General features: G+C 46.6%; 1 protein-coding gene and 1 long non-coding RNA gene across 4 annotated transcripts in view; one reads left to right on the top strand and one right to left on the bottom strand.

Annotated features, from left to right (window-relative positions):
- Positions 1-355, top strand: part of LOC125611880 — a 2,607-nt gene extending 2,252 nt beyond the window's left edge. The window contains exon 2 of the long non-coding RNA XR_007342114.1: positions 274-355. This is a non-coding gene — a long non-coding RNA (uncharacterized LOC125611880). The remainder of the gene's footprint in view (positions 1-273) is intronic.
- Positions 1-24,130, bottom strand: part of Vwf (von Willebrand factor) — a 156,091-nt gene that overhangs the window by 71,302 nt on the left and 60,659 nt on the right. For all 3 annotated transcript variants that reach the window (XM_015500732.2, XM_048787659.1, XM_048787660.1), the window contains 9 exons: positions 21,590-21,684; positions 18,941-19,101; positions 11,730-11,833; positions 10,507-10,645; positions 7,910-8,044; positions 5,748-5,894; positions 2,813-2,953; positions 2,508-2,621; positions 820-976 (listed from right to left, as the gene is read on the bottom strand). In XM_015500732.2, coding sequence (XP_015356218.1) covers positions 820-976; positions 2,508-2,621; positions 2,813-2,953; positions 5,748-5,894; positions 7,910-8,044; positions 10,507-10,645; positions 11,730-11,833; positions 18,941-19,101; positions 21,590-21,684 — 1,193 coding nt within the window. The remainder of the gene's footprint in view (positions 1-819; positions 977-2,507; positions 2,622-2,812; positions 2,954-5,747; positions 5,895-7,909; positions 8,045-10,506; positions 10,646-11,729; positions 11,834-18,940; positions 19,102-21,589; positions 21,685-24,130) is intronic.

The raw sequence follows: 24,130 nt of genomic DNA, 5'->3' as shown, positions 1-24,130 counted from the left end.
GAGAGAGATGTGTGAGTGATGTGTGTTGGTTGTGTGTTTTTGGGGAGGGGGGATAGTAGAGGATAGGAAAGGCAGCAGAACACAACAGACACTAGTATGGCAATATGTAAATCAATGGATGTGTAACTGATGTGATTCTGCAATCTGTATATGGGGTAAAAATGGGAGCTCATAACCCACTTGAATCAAAGTGTGAAATATGATATGTCAAGAACTATGTAATGTTTTGAACAGCCAACAATAAAAAATTAAAAAAAAAAAAAAGACAGGGAGGTGGGGAAGGCGGTGATCAAACCTGGGAACAACTACCAGAGTTGCCAATTGTGGAGACTCCTGGGATTTTTTTCAAGGACCATATTTATATTTATATTTATATTTATATTTGTTTTATATTTAAATCAACTTTCCCAGCCCTGGCAGAACCGATGGTATGACTTGGTTTCCTACAGAAAAACATTTAGTTGTGTATGCCCAAGGAGGGAAGGCTCCTTATAAATAGGTGAGTTGATTACTAATAGTGGCAAATATGATCAGCTCTAAGTAAATACATATTTTGACTTTCTTCTCTTTACCAGTGTTCCCTCTCGTTCTTCTTTAATTTCTCCAGAAGAAAAGTCTCCATGCATCGACGTCCTGAATCCACCATGATTCTCCCTCATTATGTCAATGGTTTACTCACATGGCTGTCTTAACTCTCCTCAGCCCTGCACACTACAGCTCTCCCAAAAGTGTCCTCTTGCACCCCACAAGGCCTTCAGATCTAGATACTCATATGGTGAAGGGAGGGTATCTGAGACCACAAGGGTCATCAGGACTCACGGCACAATGTGGCCGTCCTCCAGGTCACCACCTTGCCATGCTGGGCACACACGTGGGCGTAGGCAGCGATGGTGTCACAGAAGCAGGAACAGTCCCCAATGGACTCACAGGAGCAGGTGTCGTAAATGCAGATGTCCAGGTATGGCTCAGGGTCCACCTGCAAAAGGAGTTCTCGGGTGGCCTGGGCCTAGGGCCAAGATCAAGGACTCTGGCTCTTGGTCTGGGTGAGAATCTTCTGGTGGCAAGTCGTAGCATAAGTGTTCTCCAGGGTAGAAAGAGAAATGTAGGCCAATGGTCCCAAAGAGGGAACAGGCAAAAAAGCAAAATTCCTAGTTTCTCATCTTGATTCCAGCAAGAAATGTTAAATGAAACCTTTTGCAGAATACCATGTGCCTGAGAATATTTCAAAAGAACATCCCCTCTGTCCATCTCCCATTTGCCTCTTGCCACCTATCCATCCCATAATCCATGGATGTTTAGTTGTTTTTACATAAAACACACACACAGGGTTGTCACTCTTTCCTTGCCTCAGTGCATCAAAGAGAATGAAGAGATGCATCCGGACCCACTCAAGTTACCTCACTGAAGAGCTAAGTACGCTGGACAGTAGGACCTAACTGACCCCAAGGACACAGGAAGGAGGGGAGGCCCACCCACCACTTACTTTCAATTACACTAACCACCTTTCCTATCCCCCAAAACATGCCAGTACACACACCTGAGTTTTTCGAATAGTTGTGATAGAAATGAATTCTCGCATGAAGCCGACCATTGTTTCTAAGACGTTCCAACAGTCCTGAATTCCCTGGCTCCTCTCCCTGTCTACACTCTTCCAACTCAGATGCCCAGTGTCTCCACCAAAACAGGAATCCGAAGTATCCTTAGGATCTCCATGGACTGAGAGTTTTTGGATGGACAGAAAGAGAACTGAGATACACATATTCAAACAGCCTCGCCTGCATTGGGGGTACCACACAGCAGCAGGCCTGTGGGTGCAGCTCCGCATGGACATATGGACACACACTGCACACACACCCACATGCACGTGTACACTCACACATACAAAGAAAGACGGCGAAGTGCATTTAACTTTGGGGAATTCCTAATTGTCATTCGAGATAAAGACACAAAAAGAGGTAAAAAATGAAGACTCTGTAGGTAAGGCCAGAAAAGAGTCTCTGTGAGAAGAGAACTGGACACTAAATGGGTCGTTTGTTCACAGAGGGATCCTTGGAGGGCTCTGAGGCCTGGAGACACAGAACAGTAACAGGAAAAGGAAATCCTTGGTTCTGTTGTTGGAGATAAAATAATGCCAAGGAAATAAACCCTAAGACTAGGCCAAAAGAGAAGCACTGGCATGTGCCAAGTTTCTTCTTGTGTGGAAGGAAGGCGTTGTACCAATCATCACTCCTCAGAAGCCATCAGCTTTCCCTCTGCTTCCAGCCTGTAACAGTGTCTTTTTTTTATTTTATTTTTATTTTTTAGTGGTGTGGGCGATCAAACCCAAGACGTCATGCCAAGAGCTTTACTACTAAGTGACACCCACAGCCCTGCAATGGGGCCTTAATGCAGATCCCTTCAAGACTCCAGGCTACTTAGTGTCCACTAGAAATCCGTGCTCTAGGCGCCCAAGCTACTGGGCCCACCCTTTCAATGACTCGGCCTCCCTCCACCTTTCAAGTACTTACCAGCTTGTGGCAGTCCTGGAAGATGTCACTGGTGAGGATTCTGCAAGAGGAATCCACCATCGTCTGCTTCATGATGTTGTTATAGCAGGTGGCAGGGGACACGTCCAGTGGCACCTGGGTACAGAGAGGAGTGCACCAAAAGACCCACAGTCAGGCAGTCAAACTGGCTCAACTCAACCCAGAAGGAGGCATGAGACCTGCTTTCCACCCCTGCCACCCACTGCCCACCTTCCATCACCAGGGAAAAGGGAACAATTCAGACAGCAGGCCTCTTGGGATCTGCCCACACAGAATCCGGGACGTACTTTTCTGGTGTCGGCGCACTGTGAGCTCACTTTCCAGGAGTTCCCAAAGTCCACGGGGTCTTCCTCCACTTTGAGGTTGCTGCTGGTGAAGTCGTTGTTCTGAATGCCATCAAAATTCCCACATAGGCCACAGACTTGCTCCTGGATAGACAAATTGAGAAGATGAGCACTGTAGACCTCAGGGGCATACTCTAAGTCAGGGGAGGAAGAAGGTTCCAGTAACAAAGGATCAGAAGTCATCCGAGGAGGAGGAACAGAAGGAAGAGGAGAGGAAAGTGGGACAGAGACCCAGAGAACCGGAGTGGTCAGCAAAGCCTTGCTTTTGGCAAAGCCTTTTCCGTGGCTTCCTCGCTGATTCCATTTTGAAGTTAAGAAAACAGAGGCAACTTGTACACATCCCATTGTCAAGGGCAGAGGCCTGGAATCCCTGTTTGAACCATCACCTTCCCCAATAAGCCTCTGAGCAGAGAAAGGACCTGGTCAGTTATGACATCAGTGAAGCACAGAGGACCAGGAAGGGAACATTATAGTCCTGCTGTACCTAGAGAGCCGCAGCCTGTTCAGGGCAGGCTGGCCAGAATTCTGCCATATGACAGAAATTGCCAGGGAAGACACAACCTATTCATCTATCACATGTGGAATGTGCAACAAGTCCTGAAGGAGTGGAAAGCATCAAGTAAAAACTAGGGAAAGAAATGGCAATATTTGGTCTAGGCAAGAAGAGCTGTCGTACTTTTGCAACATGGTTAGAACCCTGTCCTGGGGCAGAGAAAAGAGTTGCTTATTCTGTTTTGCTTCCATAAGCAAGATTTGGCATGGTACCCTGGGTGCCATACAAGAATGTTCTCACAGTTGGACAAAAGGCCAAAGGGCTTTCTGAGGCCTAAGAGCTCTCCTGGGTAGCTGCTGCCCTCTCCCTATCCTCGCTAACTGTCATCCACCCCAAGGCCCTCCTTCACAGCCCACTCGCCTCCTGGTTCCAACAATCCAGACAGCTGCCACCTCAGGGTCTTTTCACATGCTCTTCCATCTGCCTAAGTCCTCTTCCCAGATAGTTACAGTACTCACTCCCTGTCTCCCCTGAGGACAATGCTCACATGTCACCTCTTCAGACAGTCTCATCAGACCAAGTTATCTAAAGAAATGTCCCACAAAAATTTAATCTCCACCAGGATTTTAGAAGGCCAGATAGTGGCCTCCATCAAAAATGTGGGTATCCTAAACCCTAGAACCATGACTATGTCACCTTACATGGTGCCATAATTTTATGTGGTTTGGGTGTGCCCCCAAATCTTCATGTCCTGGAAGTCTGGTCCCAGTGTGATGATGTAGTAGGAGGTAGGGCTCAGTGGGAGTTAAGTATGTCACTGGTGGCATCACCCTTGGACAAAATTAATGTAGTTCTCACAACACCCCAGCAGCTAATTCCCACAAGAACAAGTTTTTTGGTTTTTTTTGTTTGTTTGTTTTTTAAAGCCTGGCCTGATTCCCTCTGGCTTCCTTTGTCACCATATGATCCTTTCTGCACGTAGCCATTTCCCCTTCTGCTTTATTACCAGTTGTGATGCAGCCAGGGGATCCTCCCAAAGGCTGACAGGTGGGACCACCCAATCTTGAACTTTCCACTCCCAAACTATGAGCTAAATAAACCTCTTTTATATATAAAGCCTTTGGTATTTTGTTATAGCAACAGAAAATTGACAGCTATACAAGGGAAAGGGACCTGGATGACATGATTAGGTTAAGATCTTGAGATGGGAGATTATCCTAGATTATCTAGGGAGCCCAAGGTAACCACTGAATATGATAAGAGGGATGCAGGAGGGGTCATAGTATGAAAGGTGATGTGCCATAAAGAGACAGAGAGACAAAGAACTTGGAAGATGCTACACTGCTGTCTTTAAACTCAGAAGATGGAGCTACAAGTCAAGAAATGAAGGCAGCCTCCAGAATTTAGAAAAGATGAGGAAATGGATTCTTGCTCATGGAAGAATGGATTCCAGGAGGAATGCAGCCCTGCTGGCTGATTGTAGGTTTTTGATCTTCAGAATCACAACATAATAAATTTGTGTGGTTGTTTTAAGACACTAAGTTTGTGGTAATTTGTTATAGCAACAATAGAAAACAAATAGAAGGGTTAAATACACACAGACACACACATATATCTGATTTTTCCCTGCTATAACCACAGAGCCTTGGACAGTGTTTGACACAAACTAGACATTTAATATTTGCTGAGTTTAATGGAATGAGTGATTTTCTTTCCAGCAATGGGATGGGTTGCCACGGAGAAGGAAGGACCATGCAGCCTCAATGGTATATATACAAGCTATAAATATATATGGCATTATCAGAGATGCTGCAAAGATCATTCCTGCCGAGACCAAATCAGCCACCATAGTAAACACAGTCACTTGTCACGTACATACCACTTAGAGAAATCAATAAAGTCCTAACAAACTGTTAGACTCTAGACAAATATGGTCACCTTTCCCAAAAGTAAGTTATCAGAAAGTTTGCAAACAGCTCTCACAAAGTTCTGGCCTGTGTCTCAATGGTAAGGCAACACCCCAGAATGTTTTGTAGTGCTATAATGATATTTTGCATGATTTGTTTGCCTTTTTTGGGTTAAGAAATCTAAAGAAAAGTTAATATACCTAATCTTTTACTTTGCTCCTTTGTGCAAATAAACTTGCCTAGCAAGGCCAATTAAGACAGTTTGTGTCAGGGACCACCCTAATTTTTGCCATGTTCAACAAGCCTCAGTAAGAGGCAAAGCTAACTGCAACCTTGACTCCATAGCTTTATTTGTATGGGAGGCTGGACTGGAGGACCACCTTCCCCCAAGGTGATGGGAGGTGCCATTTGCTACTCAGAGAGCTGAAGAAGGTCCAAACAAGTCACAGACAAGAAAAAAGCATGAAAGGTTACTGACCTGGTATGTCTGCTTCAGGACCACGGAGATGGCCAGGTGGTGGTCCCAGACCACAGAGAGAGCTTTGCCCAGAAGCAGAATGATGTACCGGCCAGACTCCACCACCTCAAAGTGAGTCTCATCCTTCATGGGCCTCTTCACATTCACCTGAAGGAAGGCAAAACAGGAAAAATGATAAGTAAAGGAAGGCACAAAAGTCCACATCTCTCTCTTCACATCTACCTCTCTGTCCCCACAGCTGATGAGTGCAGGAGCGGCACCCCTCCAGAACACACAAATGTCCCATTTGGTCAGAGCTCACCCCTGTGGCCAGCACACCTGTGTTCATCTCACCCACCACCCTGCAAGAATCTGTGACTAAGGGGTGACGATAGAGGTGGCAGAGAATTCATAATTATGAGATTAAAAACACAACAAAACCAACTAACATAAGATCATCATCATTTTACAAAATGTGAATTTCTTTTTTATTCTTGGTCATTAACTACAAGGGTCCTCTAGATATGGTTTTAACCTGTCATAGCAAACACTGAAGCACTTCTGGTTGGTGATTTAAAAATCTATCCCTTTATAACAATAAATACTAGACTCTCCCACCACTTCCCACTCCCCCAGAGTAGCTATTATCAAGAGGCAGGGTCTGTGGAGATCAGTGCTAGAGCCAGGTTTAAGTCTTTAGAAGGACTCTAGCCTGAACCCTTGACCTAGCCAAAATCATCAACAGTGCCAAACCCTCAAAGCCACTGTGCACACTGGGCTGCTTCTCAGACTTAGGAAATTAAGGCTGATACTAAGACCTGTCAACACTTTGCAGAGGTCTCCTGAATGACATACCATGTGGATTTATCCCTCACGGGTCTGTATACCTCCTCTTCAATGTTACCAATGTCATCTGTCCTAAATAGAGTTCTTTGAAATGGAGTTGACACGGCCCACCCACAGTCAATCACATTTGCTTGGGAGTTTTCTTCCATAATGATGAAGAGTTCGCTTTCTATCCCCTGATGTCAATGGAGGCTTTTTATAAGAAAGTAGGGATGCAGGCTGAGACCATGGAAGAAACTGGGGATATCCGAACAGATGGAAGCCCAGATCTTGGATTGCCCTACTACCTATGTGAACCAAAATTGTGGCCTGTGGTGACCTGCCAACCTAAATGTATGTTTCTGGGCCCCACCCAGACCTTCTGCATTAGAATCTCAGGACAGAGTCGTGGTATCAGCATTTTAAACAAGATTTCCAGGGAGATTCCTGGGTAATCTTCCGAGAACCACTTCTTAAGCTTTCAGTATACAGGGGCTCAGTCTGTTTACCTCACTTTTGAGCTCTTTCAAAATATTTATCTTAAGGCTGGGGGCGTGGCTCAGTGGAAGAGCACTTGCCTAGCATATGTGAGGCCCTGAGTTTGATCCCCAGCATCTCACACATACACATCAAATGTATCTGAAGAGATCTTAAAAGTGTAAAAGAAAGTAAAAATCTCTAATAACATTGTGTGTGTGTATGTGTACACATACAGTAGCCCCTGTTTATTCAGTTTTGTTTTCTGCAGTTGCAATTAACTGTAGTCACCTGAGTTCCTAAAATATTAAATGGAAAATTCCAGAAATAATAAGTTTTAAATAATATTTATTATAATATATTGTTATAGTGGTTCTATTTATTATTGTTGTTGTTAATATGTTACTATGCCTAATTTGTAAATTAAACTATTATAATATGTATATATAGGAGAAAACCTCATATACACTAGGTTTAGTGCTGTTTTCAGTTTCAGGCATCAGCTGGGGATCTTGAAATGTGTCCCCACAGAAGAGGGATCATTGCATAGAGAAGGGAAAGTTCTCTTTCCCTCCGTGTTTCATGCCCTCTCCAGCAATAAGCACTGCTTGTTTCTACAGTTATGCAGACACCATTCTGCATCCTTCTCCACACACAAATGCAGACTTCAACCAAATTGAAACCTTGTTATCCATATTGATCTGTAACTTGTGCTGCTCATAGACTATGTGCAGGCCAGATGTGTAGCTGGACCTCGGTCTCTGTAATGGCTGTGTTACTCCATTCCCACAGTTCTGAGTGGATGCTTGATAAATGCTTCAAGCAAGCTGATAGGGGAACAAGGAGGAGCATGAGGTGGAGGAATTGAGGCTGGCTCTTACCTCGTTGTCAAATAGTTCAATCTCTCCTCCTTCCACCAGGATGGTGACTCGCTTCTTGCATTTCACTGAGGGGTAACTGCATCCCTCATTCCCCACAAGGATCCTAAATGTCCCCTGGTTACTGCCACAGTAATCCTAGGGAAAGAGGGGAGACAGAGAGAAATTTTAACCCTGCTATTTCTCCCAGAACAGAAGATGGACATCTTGTTCTTGTGGGTTTTCAGATACGTGTTACAGGATGTTACCACATCCACAGGTGTGTGTTTGTGCCTGTGCATAAGCATGGGGTGGGGGGTAAACTCCCTCAGGTGTGTCATCCTCATTCATACAGGTGAACCTGGTTCCTATGTCAGTGAGGTACAGGTGTAATGATCACCAGGAGGAGAAGGAGGGGGAGAAGGGGAGGAAAAGTGGTACGTTGCATGCTTTGACAGAAGCTAAAATCCCCTGCCTAGATCCCATTAATTCTTGGCCACATGCAGGTAATTAGGACAGTCTGACCACATGGCATCTTGAGATTCTCTTGTCTGGCTGAACCCTGTAGACTGCTGACCCAGAGGGTGTAATCAAAGAGGGCTCAACATCGCCCACAGCTCCCAAGCTACGTCTCTAGCTGGGTTTAGAGCAAAAGGGAGCACTAAGAGATCATTGATGGTCAATTGCTTAGAAAGTTAAGAAAAAGGAGACACACTCCTGGCAAATAGTTCCCCCATGGTGGCTACTACTGTGGTGGGATGGAATAAAGATAAAATATTCAATTTGGAGAAACAGTCTTGGCCTGTCACATGAGTAAATTGCATACCTCTCTTACACACATATACACACACTCTTATACATAAACATATGTGCACACATACACATGTACATACATACATATACTCATATATCCATATACACATACACATAAGTATGCACAAATACACATGTGCATACACTCACATATATCCATACACACAAATGCACATATATACATAACATATACACATATTTACACATACTCATACACACACACAACATCTGATCTTCCTCTATAAGATTATGAATCAGTCAACTTCCTAGGTTTGTTCAGCTAACTGGGTGTCGAATGAATGAATGGGGAAGTTAAAAGAGGGAACAAGGGTGTCAGTGATTTATTTGTGGTCACCAGCTAAGTCTTTTCTGAAGAAGAAAGGGTTAAGTCTGATAATAGTACCCAAAGGAAGCTACCGCAAGGGCAGGGTGCCCAGGACTAGCATCAAAAGAGGACAACAGGATTAGCTGTGGGAAAGGAAAATAAGTGACATACAACGGGCACAATTTGAAAGGGGATTCCTGAAAATGGGGCCACTTGGGAAAGTTTGCGTGGGCAGGGAAGAGCTGGGGAGCAGGAGACGCTGACCAGCTGCTTCTTTTTGCACAGAATTTATTGTTTGTTTTTTCTGGATGCTCGGGTTTGAAACTGGCTTGGTAGCTAAATAGCAAAACTGATGTCACCCTGACTTCTGCCACCAAGGTGGGAGGTAGCCCAGTAATCAAAAGACAGGCTTTCATTTCTAACCCATGGAAAAGCTCCAGGGGGCACTCAGCCCAGGTCCATAGGTGTTCCTAAAGTACGCTCCTCCCTGGGCCAGCTGGGGTGTGTGAGGTGGAGGCAGGCTGGCTGCTGGAGCCCCAGTTAGCTCAGTCCCCTCCCAGCATGCTCTGCACATGCGGCCTTTGTCCTGATGCTCCCTGACTCCTAGGGACCTGCAGCTCCATCTCTGGGGCTGAGGCTCCTCCAGGTTTGTGGTCCTCCCTTCAGACCACACCAAACCCCCCAACCCTCCTCCCCTAGAGAATGGAGACAGAGAGACCACATTTGTTTAAAGCATCACAGGGCACAATGTCTCCTCCCTCTGGAGAAAAGCACTCAACCCCCTTGCTTACTCGTTTGGTGTCAACCAGCAAGAGAAATTTACAGGAATCTATGACGTGGAGAAGGGGAGGTAAAGGGGCTAGTGCCCTCAGTAGCTAAGGTTTCCTGACTTCTTTCTCATTCTGCCTTGCAGAGTGACTTTTTTGTGAACCTGTACCCCTCCCCCTCCTCCTCTTCCTCCTCCTTCCCCTCCCAATTTGAAATTGTACATGGTCAGAAATGAAAACAGTGGAGAATGCAATAGAATCAGAGGACAGGCATGTCATGTCAACCATCCCCCTGTCCAAGGCTGCTGCTCACCACGCAAGGGGGCTAGCAAGGCCTGGGTGGAGGGGTTTTGAGGTCCAGTTGGGCTTCACTTCCCAAACTGTGCATCCTGGTGGAGACTGACAGCTTTTTCTAACTCACATTAATGCTAATTTGGACTGAGTGTGACCTTATGCCCACACCAGTCCTACTCAACAAGTGAGCTTTCTAGGCTGTTCTTAGATACCTCCAGATGAACAGAAGGAAAACAAACACCACGGTGAGTTTTAAACCGCCTACCTCTTCAGGCACCTCTTTCAAGGACTGGGAAATTACTCCAGTAAAACCAGACCCCAGAGTTTTCTCTACAGACAGGAGGGCAAAATCTGACCTGGAAAAGCCCTACTTGCACCTCCCACCCAGAGACAGCACCTCCCCTCCTCACTCCCATTCTTACCTGTGCCAGAACGTACTGGCATTCCCCAGGGAACATATATTTGAGCCCATCAAAGGTGAGGTAGTGAGCCATGCCAATCACAGAGCAAGTAGCATCACACACGTAGTCTGTGCAATTCCACTTCCGGTCCCGACAGACACTAGGAACAGTAATGTAACATGACTGGGTGGGCACTTTGAGTGCATCTGGGTCTTAGGGAACCAGGAGGCACTGGAGGTACAATACTCCAAGTGCCACCCAACCCTCCAGGAAGCCTCAAGAAGTTAAGGGTTTGCAGCTAGTGGAACATGAGATTCACAGGCCCAGCACAGGGCCCAGAAGGACAAAGGGAAAAGATGCTGCTTTCTGGTTACAAGGGAGAAACTGAGGCAAAGAAGGGCAGGGGTTGTCCACGGTGGTCCAGGCAGCTGGGGAGGAGGCCCGGATCCTCTCTAGGCCACCCGCATGGATTTGCTCAGCCTTATCCTAGAAGCCACAAGTCGGCCTGATATTGGCCTCAGGGTCTCTGTGAAGCAGACACACTGAGGTTGAAATCCCTCTGAGGCTAATGGGAAGAATAAGACAGAACAGCAGGAAAGTTCTGAGTCTGGAAACTAGTAATGAACCACGAACTCCTGCCAGGAGAGGTTTTGTGTGCATGTAGCTATATGTTTAAATCTATAGTGATTTGCCAATGGCCACATGGCCCATCCCCCGCCATCCGTAACCAGAGCTGACCTTGGGAAGCCCACTCGTGCGTCAGAGGTGGTAAGCTCAGACCTCAGACAGCCCTGCCCGTCTGTCCACAGGGCCCCTTTCTAAGGCGGTGCAAAGGCAGGGTGAGTGAGAAGGGTGAGGGGTTATGTGAAGGATGGCCAGGGAGCAGAAGGAAACCAGCCACCCTTGCCAAGACCCCCCTCAAACTGCACCATTACAGGCACACTCATGGTCCTTGTGAGCAGTTTAAGACCTGTAAGAAAAGGACCCTCCTAACCCCACACTCGTTGGCAACTTGGCTATATGTAGGGCAAGGTGCTTATCTTCCCCCAGGGCCCATCTCCCTGAACTGAAAAGCTAATCAGCAACACAGTGCCTATCTGGGATGAGCACAAGTGATGGTGAATATTCTTCCATTTCACAGATGGAGAAACAGGCACAGAGAAAAGGAACAATGCACGCAGGTCACCATAGGGTGCCAAAGTAGCTGAGTCCCCAGGGAACAACTCCCCCACCCCCAGCCTCACCAAGTGTTGCAGTCAATCTTCACGGTTTCTCCTGGGGCGTACTCTTTGCCCTGGTGGAAGCAGGGACACCTTTCCAGGGCCACACATTTGTTTTCATGCCGGACCTAAAGAAAAAGGATCCAAAAGTCTCAAGTCCACAGGGACGGATCGGACATGTCACCAGAAGCTTGAACCTGCCAGGAGTCCAGCATAGGGATAGGGACTGAGCCATGGACAGCCTCAACCACAGGCCATGACAGGAAGCCCACACCCAGCTGGGGCTTGGCAAGTGTGGGCACTGCCTACACTGTCACTCCTACCAACTGAGGATACTGACCACTTTCTACCCTGTGGTGTCCTGCTGGGGAAATGTAACCTGGGACACCCACGGCAGAAGCCCTAGAAATGTGCATACCCAGAGATCCAGTCATTCCACACAAAAGGAGTCTCCAAAGGAAATAGAGTTATGGGCAAAGATTAATGGAGAATTATTTATCACTGCAAAAAAAAAAATGGAAACCATCATGTGTTCAATGGTAGGAAAATGATTACATCCATTAAGGAATCCCAGGTGCTGGTGTCCTGTTGCACTGTTAGAATGACCCCTTGGAAGAATCTTCAATGATGCGGGAAATAGCTATGCTGTTAGTTTTTAAAACAAGGAAGAGAGCTGTACACACATATGGTCCTAATATTATATATTTATATATACATATTTCCAAAAAGAACTAGCAGAAAATAGAGACGTTGCCTCCGGTGGTGGGCTGGGAAGTACAGAGATTTTCTTTTCTGTTTTGTTTCTTTATTTTTTTCCCCAAATGTTCTTCAGTGAATGTGTATTATAATTAAAGAAAATAGATACTACATTTAATAAAATTAATCTGCATTCAGCACCTTGAAAATGAGAGCTGATTACTTCACATAAGCAGAGATTTACCAAAACCAGCCTCTGGGCCTGCCCAAGCCACACATGCCCTTCATCTCCAGGCCCCTGACACGCACTCTGACACATTCTCCACAGTGGTGTGCTCTGCCTCCCAGCCCTCCACCCTGGACAAGTTACTCATGTAATCTTATATTCCTCAGGTCCACTGGGACCAGAACCAGGGAAGAACTGAGAACCCCCAACCCCAGCAGACCTGGGGTTCTTAGCTGTTCACCTGGCCCCTGGCCCCAGTGGGCTCAGGAAGAGCTAGCCAAACCCACCGGACCCCAGTGTGGAGATCTGCTTCGATCTCAACTCCAGGAACAGCTCTGGACATCTGTTCTGGCATGGCCTGACCTTCAATGCTTAGGTCACCCTGAGGTGAAGGGACCATGCACCCTGGTTCCAGAGCTACCTGAGGGGGTGAGAAGCTCCCTTACAAGATGGTTCAGGCTTGGTGCAAATCCATCACTCCCTGGCAAAATCAGAGTTCCAAGGGCTTGGAACTGGACAAAGCCCTGGGAACAGGGTGGTCTTGGGCTGAACAAAGGGCTTTCATGTGAAGGACCACAGCTCAAAATTGTATGGGGGGCAGAGTTGAATGGAAAGACTAATATCCTCCACTTAACACCACCTCTATCCACCACAGGAGGTGTTTCTGAGTCCCTCAAAGGATAAGCAATGGGGCAGGACAAGTGGAGAGAGAGAGGAAGATGTAAGTCAGCCACATCCTTGGTGATGTGAATGAGCTCAGGAGCCCGGAAGGGAAGATGGCAGCTTGGCAGGAACACGGAGAGCCTGAAAAATCTCTCTGTTCCTGAACCTTCCAAGGCTCTGTCACACTCAGGGTTTATTCCCACATGCCCCCAAGGTTTGTCAGCTTGAACATAAGTCTGAGGCCTGCCACCTAATGGCCACTGTAAGAATGACTGATGCATTCTAAGGCTCCTAGTGAACAGAACCAGATAATAAGCCTCACAATCGGAAACATCACCTGAGACAAAAGTGATGCAGGATGGAGTCCAGGAGGCAGAGCCCTGCTGACCTGCCTCACCTCAGCAGGACATGTGCTACTCGGTCCCCTGCAAGCAGGCTGGGGTGAGGGCTCCTAGGCGTCTTGGTGTGCATACTGGATGCCTTTGTCTCGCTCCAGGATATTCAACTCCCTGTCACGAAGTTCCATGTATCCAAGGCCTAGCTAGGGAATCCCTCCCTTCACCCAGGTGCAGCTTCAACAGACATAAAACTAAAAATCCCAGCCTGGCCATGAGCTAATGCTGCCTCCACTGCACTGATGCTTCCTCTTCCTTCTCAGTCCTCCCTGGCAAACCGCATAGCTCCTCTCTGCCCTAATTTATGATGGGAAAAGGAGATTATTAGCTGATAGATTACAATGCTAAGACAAGACCTCAGTATTAAGTGAGGAATGCCATCAAGGCCACAGTGCTGTGGGGTTAGATCCATAAGTTAAAGCAGGGGTGGAGACAAACATAACCTCAAAGGAGAGGACAGGGTCTCCAGGTCACTATACGAGACTTCCTGACTTTGGAGAGATAATCAAATAACACAACCCAGCTAAAAACACCCCAAGAACTCCAAAATGCTAAAGAAATTTATAGAGATTCAAAGACGCAGGGATGAAGGCAAACTGCAGGGGTGTTCAGGGTCAGGTGAGAACTGGCCAGGTAAGCAGGCAGGCCAGCAGAGCAGTCCCTATGATGTGAGTGAGCTCAGGAGCCCGGTAGAGAAGATGGCAGATTTCTGCCAGAATTCAGTGACTTCTGTAGCAAGTCACTAAAACCTCAGGTGTACAATAAAGACAAGCATCTCTAGCTAGGGTTTGTTCCTTTGGGATACCAAAGGAAACTGAGATAATATTTGTAGATATCCTTGGAAGAATTAAAGAGAAACGTGGCAGAAATACTCATCCCATTGTCCACCAATTCATGACATCTAGGACAAGAGTGGCTCAAGCTAAGAACGCAGTACTTGGTCTTGGTCAGTTCCAAGGGGAATTACAAAGTAAAACAAAAGATGATTTTATTACCCTTCTCTGGAAAAATCCCCATTATTTCCCACCAAACAGGAACATCATACAAACTCATTCTTCAAAAACAGTTTTTGCCTTCCAACTATCTCTGGCGATTCTCCTACCCTATTGATACTTCCAGCTCAATGCAGCTGTTTTCTACTAGCTTTTTACAATATTTTTGCTAGAAGGAAAGCAATATAATTAAGTAAGTCACACTAAAGTGTAAATGACTCTTCCTATAAGGATTTATGAAGTTGTAAGCTTTTTTTAAAAAGCTGATGCTTGTTAACAAAAATGCATGCATGCCCATTATGTTTTGGAAGCCTGATTTGGTGGCAAACTGTGGTTTAAATATAGAAAATATTTGTAGATAGGAAAGCTTTCTTGGGTCTCCTAGGATTCACAATGTCCACATGTGAGGTCCACTCTGGATGAGCCCCTGAGCCCAAGCTGTGTATTTTTAAAAATCTTTTCAGTCTTCATACTGAGTATCCAGGGACCACGGACAGGAACATATTTCACATCTGCCAGGAATTTCCCTAAATACCAGCAGAACTGGGTGCCAGTTTGGAAAATGTAACCATTATAATTCAAAAGTAAGTTAGCGTCTCCCATCCAGCAGTCCTACATTTTCCCCAGAGACCTAACAATTTGAGCACCCAGACGCCTAGCCTCCCAAAGGGAGACCAATAAGGCTGAAGGTTGGTCTGGTTGCCAGGAGTTCAAAATTTCCACTATATAATTATACAGCCTTGAACTGCTTCTGTTTCCTTTCTTTCCCAGTCCCCCTACCCCCGTGTGCAGAAAGGATGGATGTGACAGGTCTTCAGGGTTCCACCTAGCTCTGCCACCCTGCACGGGTCCCAGTAAGAGCTACAGCCCAGATGAAGGAAGGAACAGGGTGGTGAGTTGTGCTTTTCTGCCACCTAGTGGTGGAGATAGGTAATATCCTAACTTAAAGGAGTGAATGATTCAGGCAAAATGTTCATTAAGAAATTTTGCAACTAAATACATGACAATTGGGGACATCTTCCAGGGCAACCTCCTCATTTTATCAACCCAGTGAGTCTCATCGTGTGAGCCCAGATGTCTGAAAAGTTTCTCCCAATTTGTGATGACTAAGTTCCTGGTTTTCCTCCATAAATTTATAGATAGTGGCAATTCAGCCACCACTGCCAAAACACCTCCCATGTGCCTGCCACTGCCAGCCTCAGTCTTCCCGAAGCTCTCCTAATCCAGTTTTACTGATGAGAAAATTAATACACAAAGATTTTAAATGACATGCCACTCAGTCAGGTAAATGTCAGAAACCACAGTTTGAAGATGGAAGTATGGGATTCCAACACAATGCCCTTTCCATGAGGCTTCTCCACCAAGCCTTTCTCATGGTGCTGGCGCCTATCAAAAGCATCCTGCCTCCTTTTCCCCGTGCAAGGAGACCTTTGCAGCAGTGGCAGGAGCAGAGAGAACTGCAGCTGGAGAAGCGGGCCAGAAAACCCTCTTCTCCAAGCAGGCGCTTCTGGGCTGACAGTGAACACTGAGACATGCCTGGGAGGAGGAAAGGCACTCTTCAGCCAAGGGCAAGGCTACTCAAAGAGAAGTCCCTGGGCCAGGCCAACCTATGCTGATGCAAGTACAGAAAATGCGTATTTGGAAACTCTTGTGGCCATTTGACAGAGGAATATCGTGTCTTCTGTATCTGATAAAAATTGGAAGGGGCTCATATCTTGTCTGTCATTGCTTTTGGTTTCACTTTTCTGATTATTCGTTTTTGTTGCATGTACAAAAGCACTGGTCCACGACAGACGAGAAACTGAAGAAAACAGACATGGATCCTTCCTGTGGACAGGAGAAGTTGATCCAGACAGCCTCTGAGAGGGAACCTCGGTTATTTATAAAAACAAAGATAAAGCTATTCCTATGATTCTATAGTAATTTGGGGTTTAAATGTGCTTTCACATGTAGCCCCTTTGGGCCCAGAGCTAAGGCATGATGAATTCAAAATAGGAATTCTGTGCCTGTGTTACAGAGGAGGTAAGTGAGCCTCAGGTAGAAAAATTAAGAAACACCAAGCCAGACAGGAGTGATGCCCAAGGGGAGCTCAGCCTATTGCTGCTCAGTGCTCCTCCAGCTCTCAGTAGATCTGCCCCCAAGAAAAAGCAACTGCCCTCCTCCTTCCAAGTCTTCAGAATGCAGAATGTGGCTTGTTACCAAACCGTTGGGAACACACCACAACCCTACCACCTCTCACAAGGGACAGAGAAGGTCCCCCAGGTATAAGGTCTGCACCATCAAATGAGCCCAAACACAATGTTTCCAGCTCCATTTTCTTTGTGTTGTGGCCAGGAACACATGTCCTGTGCTGCAGCCAGCACGCTGTGCTCACTTCATAAATTACACAGACTTTTCTGCTCTGCTAGGTAATGAGTAAGTTGTAAAAATGACCCAATCCTTGTGATACAAGCCTTCAAGATTGTAATCCCCTGTGGTGGAGGTGAGAGAGCCCCCTTGTTAGGTGACAGATCTGTCCTCAGAACGTATGCCAGAGGCTTCCGGATGCCAAAGGGGCACCTGACATGCTATAGCCAAGGTCTCACTCTCCATGTGGGAATTTGGGGCCTAATGCAATGATTGTGTTTATTAATATTCAAGACTATTTGGATTGTATCCTCCATGAACAAGAAAATTTTCATTTAAAAGAATCCCTGAACCAGACTGGTACAGTGGCACAGGGATGTAGCCCCTGCTACTCAGGAGGCTGAGACCAGAGGATCGCTTGAGTCCAGAGATTGGAGACCAGCCTGGGCAACATAGTGAGAACCTGTCTCAAACACACACACACACACACACACACATCTGTGGAGAAGCCCCTTTTTTCTTGCAAGAGCCTTCTTCAATATCAGAAGAACAATGATCTCTGTCCCCCCAAAATTCTGAGACTCAAAATAAGAACCCAAGGATAAAGAGCAACATGGAAGCTGCCTCTGTCCACTCCTATTTCTCACCCCTGCCTGGGTCTGAGTGTCCTTCTCCTTACAGATCATTCATAGATATCCATCTTTTCCTAAGGTACTGAACACACTTTTCACTAGCCAACCTCTCTAGCTCCTCTGTCAGAAAAAAACATTCTAGAACCTTCTAAGGCTAAGACAGAAGGACACCCAGGAAAGAAGAAATAGGAGCTGGCTTCTCTGGGAGAAGAAATGGTTGAAGAAGCAGAAAAGAGCATCTGCCCTGCACATGCTTCAGACATCAACCCTCCTGAGGGCCACTGGTCACAAGTCCAAGTTCCCTCTAGATAACACTGGCCATCCCCATGGTGCAGGACACTGCCCCTCAAGTGAGTCCTGGGTGTCATTAATTCTCCCACCCTCAACACCCCACTGCAGTCATCCCCTCCCTCCTCCTGCATTCTGGATTCTAGATCCCCCGTCCCAACTCCTCACCACTCTGGGTGTGGGAAATTGGATTCAGGGGAAGGAAAGAAGATGGAATGCATTTGAAAAAGAAAAATCCTGAAGTAGCATTCTTTAGGGTAACAAAAATAATATATGTATCATATATTTAATACAAAACTGACCTAAGATCAGACTTGGAAAGCAGATAAGTAGGCTTAGACATGCTATAGCCATTGCCAGCAGCACCAGTTTCCACAGATGCACATAGGAGCCAGGTACTGCAGACCAACATGGGCTTGGATCATGCATGGCCTCCAGACACATTTGCAGCCACAGCTCCAGAATCATGAACGTACAGAGCTGGCCAAGACATCACAACTCACTTGACAGACGAGGAAAACAAGCCTCAATGTGGGGAAGACCCATAATTTGCTAGTGGCATAGCAGGGACCTCAATGTCTTCTTTTAAAATAGAAAGTCATACGCATATATGCTAATCACATGCAAATATGTGTGTCCTTCCATCTTCATACCATGGAATGCAGCCCTTGGAAGAATTCTAGTAGAAATGCCTGTTTTTACTTGTATTTTCTGGAAATGCTTTCTTTGCTTCCTAGGGTGCCCCTGTGAGCCAAAATCTTATATTTTTGTCAGATCCCATCAGGATCAACCCAGACATTTTCCTCCCAACTCCCTCCCTGATTTGGCAGCTGAATGGGCCACCAAGGACTCTGCCTACCACCCCCACCCATCACCACTACTCCCATGGCCATCCTTGTCTGGCTGTTGTTCTTCCTCTCTCTGACTCCATAGCCCATCACTCATTCCCACCTGCAGGAAAACGGAAGGGAAGGTACCCACCCATGGGGAAGCTCACCATGCCTGGGGGGCAGAGGCAGCCAGAGACGCAGCCCATGCTCATGCACTCCAGGTCATAGTTCTGGCACGTCTTAGCACACTCCAGCCCCTCAGCTCGCGGATTGTCAGCAGGACACACCAACTTGACCATGGGTGGCCGACAGGATAGGCTCCTTTTGCCTTAAAGGTAGAGAAATCAGAGGTGATTAGTCCAAGGAGTAAATAGATCTGCCTTCGGCACTGTCCTTTGATGCCCTAGGTGCTGTCACTTGTTTGAGAGACTCAGAGCTGCCTAGTCCCTGGGACAAGATGATGCTCAGTGGGGCTGAACCCTGAGCCAGGTCCCCACATGGGACCAAAGTGACACCTCACCTACTCATTGGAGCTTTAGAGCTTTGGCCTATACTGGTGACAACTCTTATGACCCCAGCATTCATCCGATGGCCCGGCCCCCACTTCTTATCCCCCCTGCCGATCCCACTGTAGCAGGTTGCATTGAATCAGCATGTATTGCAGCAATTTCCAGACCCAGGCTTTCAAAGACTTGGGTTTAGAAGTTAAATTGGAGCCTTAGTGGGACCCACAAAACTATTCCTAAGATGGTTACAACTTGTGAAGGAAGAACCCATTCAACCACAAAGACTTCCAAAAGCTGATTGCTCAAATGCCAGCCTCTGCTGGGCCACCCCATTAACATTTACAGTACTCAGACCCCAGGCACTCCAGTCTCCCCACCCTGCTTTGTTTTCCTCCATCTGATCATGTTTTTCTCACCATCTGATCAACTACATATCTCTCTTATTTGTTGATTGTCCACACTACTCCACTCCACTCAGCCCCATAAGATGTGTGCTTCATGAAGGCAGAAATCTTTTATCTATTTTGTTCATTGAGAGATCATATTTCCTGGCAAATCATAGATACCCGTGGCTGATTGGATAATAATAAGAGTAGATGTTTGATACCATGCCTTTCTTTAAAACAAACAAACAAAAAAACTGGTGTACTTAATAGCACTTAGAGCACTTACCATCTCCTGTATGCAACAAAAGCAGAATTCCCGGCCTTATTTTTATATGAAAAATGTGTTGGGAAGCTGAAACTCTGAACAGTTATGTGGCTTTTCCCAATCTGCACAAAATTCTTGGAGTTTCCTGACTGAAAAAGATGCAATGCCTTCCAGTGTCTAGACCAGAAGACTCTGAGCAAGAGGAACCTTCAGGGCAGGTCTAAGAGGCAAGATGCAGGGAAGGTTGGGATCCTGGGGAGCGCCGCCAGAGGGAGGGGAAGAGACAGGTAGAAGGACTCGTGGCCTCGAGTCACACATTCTGATTTCAACCTGTGAGCCATCCCCATATTTGTTACCTTGCCCCAAATCTGGGCCGAGAGAGAGAGGCTCCCACAGTCAATCACACAGGGAGCCAGATGCCTCACCAAGGGAAAGCTGGAAAGCCAAGGATGTGGCACAGATCTGGGTTACCTGGGGGGAAAGAGTCTCATGGAAAGGGAGAGGCAGAGACAGAAGTGGTCAAGCTGGAGGTTGAAATGGTCCATTTATGTCCCTTGCACTGGGAGACTCCTTTCTAAGAAAGAATGAGCCTTCTGGAAGCAAGGAGAGTTCCTGTGATCCAGAAACATGAATGGTCCCACCAGCACACGGTCAGCCCACTCTGTGTCTTGTCCTTAAACAGGACAGCAACCATCAGGACCTTCAAGCTGAGAGCAACTGTCCCAAACCTGCAGGAATCCACCCATGAAATGTGTGTGGACCAGATTGGCATTGAAGCCACTGAGTGGGAAGATCTATCTGGGAACTCACAGCAGCACTCCGGCTGGTGAGATGGCCCAATACATGTGAACTCCCACCCAGCTCTGCCAAAAGGTCCCACACGACACCGGAGATGGGCCTGAACCACGAAAGGCCAAACAGCCTGCCTACCCCCACCTATATCTGTTTTTCCATGAAGAAGCAAGCACCCTGAAACCTTCTACCTACCAATCCCCTTTGATCTGTAATGCTATAAATAAAGCATGCCCAGGTTCCATCTTTATTAGAAGCTGCACCCTTCTGGTCAGCTTGGCCCGTCGCTGCCCGAGCTCTGAAACTATATTTCTGTCCTGTGGTTATTTTGTATTTTATTTGCTTTTATTTCTCAGCCAGCCCATCCCTCTGGAGGGGAACCCTTTCCCTCATCCACCCTGGAGGTGTGCAAGACAAACCCCACTCTTTCAAATTCATTTGAGAAGTTTTCAAAGAGGGGACCTGCTCAGCACGTCCATAGGAAGCAAGAGGCCATCAAAGAAGGGTGACTGCCATCACAATCAAAGCAACAGACCCACCCCACTGTTCACCAGGCTAAGGTCAACGCAGGCAAAACGGAGGTCACACAAATCCATCTTGCAGATATTTGGCCTTTCCCTTCCACAGAATAAAATAGTTCTTGACTTGGTAATTTGGATTTACACATGCAAAAAGACAGGCATAGGCCTGAAAGTCACTCACACAAACCCAGAAATTGTAGCAAAGCTGGACAAAACCAGACATGCACCTGAATACACACACACACACACACACACATCAGACAGTGCACCGGCTCTCTCCAGACTCCATGCTTCAAGAGTCAGGGCAGAGGAGAAGCGAATAGTGTTCTGGGAGTACAGTACTCACTGCGATGGGACAGGGGATTGCTGAGGACAGTGTCTGGCCACAGGCTTCCCGGGGCTCCACTGGTGGTGCAGTGCATGAAGCCATCCTCACAGTAGCTGCAGAGGGGAAGACACAACCCGACTTTGCAAGAGTCCTCAGCACTTGCTGTCCCGTTTCCTATCTGTCCCTCGCTCTCTGCCCCTTACAGCTGGTCTCCCAGCCCCATCACTCTGTAAAGCCTGCCTTACTAAGGTCACCCATGACTTCCACGTCATCATATCCCATAGAATGATTTTCAGTTCTTTTTCTGATTTGATCCCCTTCAACTTTACTTATTGTTAAATAAGTAAGTAAAACAACTGACACTGTTCTTTTAGAGAATTTTTTTTTTAAATCTCCCCTAGTTCCTCCTACGTCCCTGGTTGCTCCTTCTCAACCTGGACTGTGGCTCACCTGTGCCTTGGCCTGGTCTTTGAATGTCAGCATTCCCCAGGCTCCATCCTGCACCCTCTCTGCTTCTCACACTCTAGTGCCATCCATGCCACAGCCCCAATTCCAGAGATGACTCGCAACTTTCCAGCAGCCTCTTGAACCTCTCCTTTGAAACCTGGACCCATATCTGCACATGCCTGCAGGATGGCTTTCTCTGGTGTCCCAAGGCCAGGCTGATCCGTTGACCGTTACCACTAGCCATCTGATCTGATCTCACAGCCAGAAAGCCAAGGTCCATCCTGACACTGCCCTCTCCCTCTCCCATCACCAAGCCCTCACATTCTTAACTGTAGCCACTCCACTGGGCTATAAAACACTAGAATGGCTGAGATTCGTAACCACTTCTCTTATCTCCACTACCACGAGACGAGGTGCCACCGCCTCCTGCCTGCACGACGCAGAAGTCTCCTAGCCAACATCCCTGTGCCTGTGCTTGCCTCTCCAAAAACACCCCTCTTCACAGCCAAGAACCTTTTCAAAACCTTAATCTGATTATGTCACATCACTGCTTGACTCCATCAACAGCTTCCCTTCCACAGGCCTTTGGATAAAGACCAAATCCCTGTGTGATGTGACCCCTGCCTTCTTCTCCCGCTCCGGCCGGCTGGCCTTCTGTGAAGCTCGAACCCTTTACACACAGGGTTTTTGCACAGTTTCCTCTGAGCTGATGTCACTTCTGCCCAACACTCACACTCATGTACCACCTTCTTTGCCCCAAACTCATCTCCAGTTCTCATAGATCAGGTATTTCTCTTCCCAGAACACTACACTTGTAACTTTTTAAGTACTTGGGCTTTTTTTTTTTTTTAAATCTGGTTAACATCTGTCTCTCACTAGACTATAAAATCCATGAGGGTCAAAGCTATAACTGGTCTTGCTCACCATTATATCACTAAAATCCAGCATAAGGCTTTACATAAAGTACCCAATGTGTTTTTGTGGTTTTGTTTTGTTTTATTTGGGGGAGTTTTTTATTTGTTTGTTTTTGGTACCAGGGATTGAACCCAAGGGCACTTCACCACTGAGCTACATCCTGAGCCCTTTTTTTTTTTTTTTTTGAGACAGGGTCTCACTAAGTCCTTAGGGCCTCTCTAAGTTGCTGAGGTTGGCTTTGAACGTATAATCCTCCTGCCTCAGCCTTCTGAATCTCTGGGATTATAGGTGTGCACCACCACACCTGGGTGTTTTTATTTTTAATTAACAGGTAATTGTACATTCATGGGGTATGATGTGATATTTTTTCACACATACACAATATGCAATCAGGATAATTGACAGACCCACCACCTTAAAGTTCTATCAGTGCTTGGTGTTGAGGCAAACTTCTCTCTTCCAACTATTTTGAAAAAAACAATAAATCATTGTTAACTGTCGCTGCTCCACTGGGCTGTAAAACACTAGAATTTCGGTCCATTCCTGGCTGGAGCCTGGCCTGCAGCAGAGGAAGCCCTACTGGGCTGCCCGTCAGTGTGACCAATGGAAGGATGTGAAGAAGCCCCGGGCAAATGGGTGTGCACCTTCCTTCCACCTGTCCACGGGCATCGCCAGCATTTCCTCCTGCTGTCACCCTCTAGTTTGATGCTTAATGAATAAAAATAAATAGCCAATAAAAATCACAAGCCCTGAGTTCCTTCGGGCGCACATTCTCCATGAAACCCAATTTTCTACATGAAATGAAGAAAGAGAACCATCAATAGCATTGAGCTCTAGAACAGGAAGAAGATACAGTCATGGGATGTCACTGATGTCAAACCCTGAAGAGAGACCGAAGCCAGGGCTATTTCCCAGCCATGTTCACCGGGGGCCACTGCATGCCACCTCCCACCTTCCCTGCTATGGGAAAATAACTGATGACAGCTGCTGCCCCCAAGTCACCCCAGTTTCTGTAGATTGACTTCTTTCCTCACCACAGTACTGTAGCAGGGGGCCACCCTGACCTTCTGGTCACCAAAATTCAACAGTCTGTTCTCAGTGTAATTTGAAGAATTCAAGAGTCCTTGGGCTCTAATCACTTTCTGGATGATTTGGGAAAGTGAGATGCTCTCTAAGCCTCAAATTCTTTACTAAAAA

This window comes from Marmota marmota, unplaced genomic scaffold (genome assembly GCF_001458135.2).
Source record: "Marmota marmota marmota unplaced genomic scaffold, marMar, whole genome shotgun sequence".
Classification (NCBI taxonomy): Eukaryota; Metazoa; Chordata; class Mammalia; order Rodentia; family Sciuridae; genus Marmota; species Marmota marmota.
Note: the sequence above shows the minus strand (reverse complement) of the source record. Positions and strands in the feature narration are given on the sequence as shown.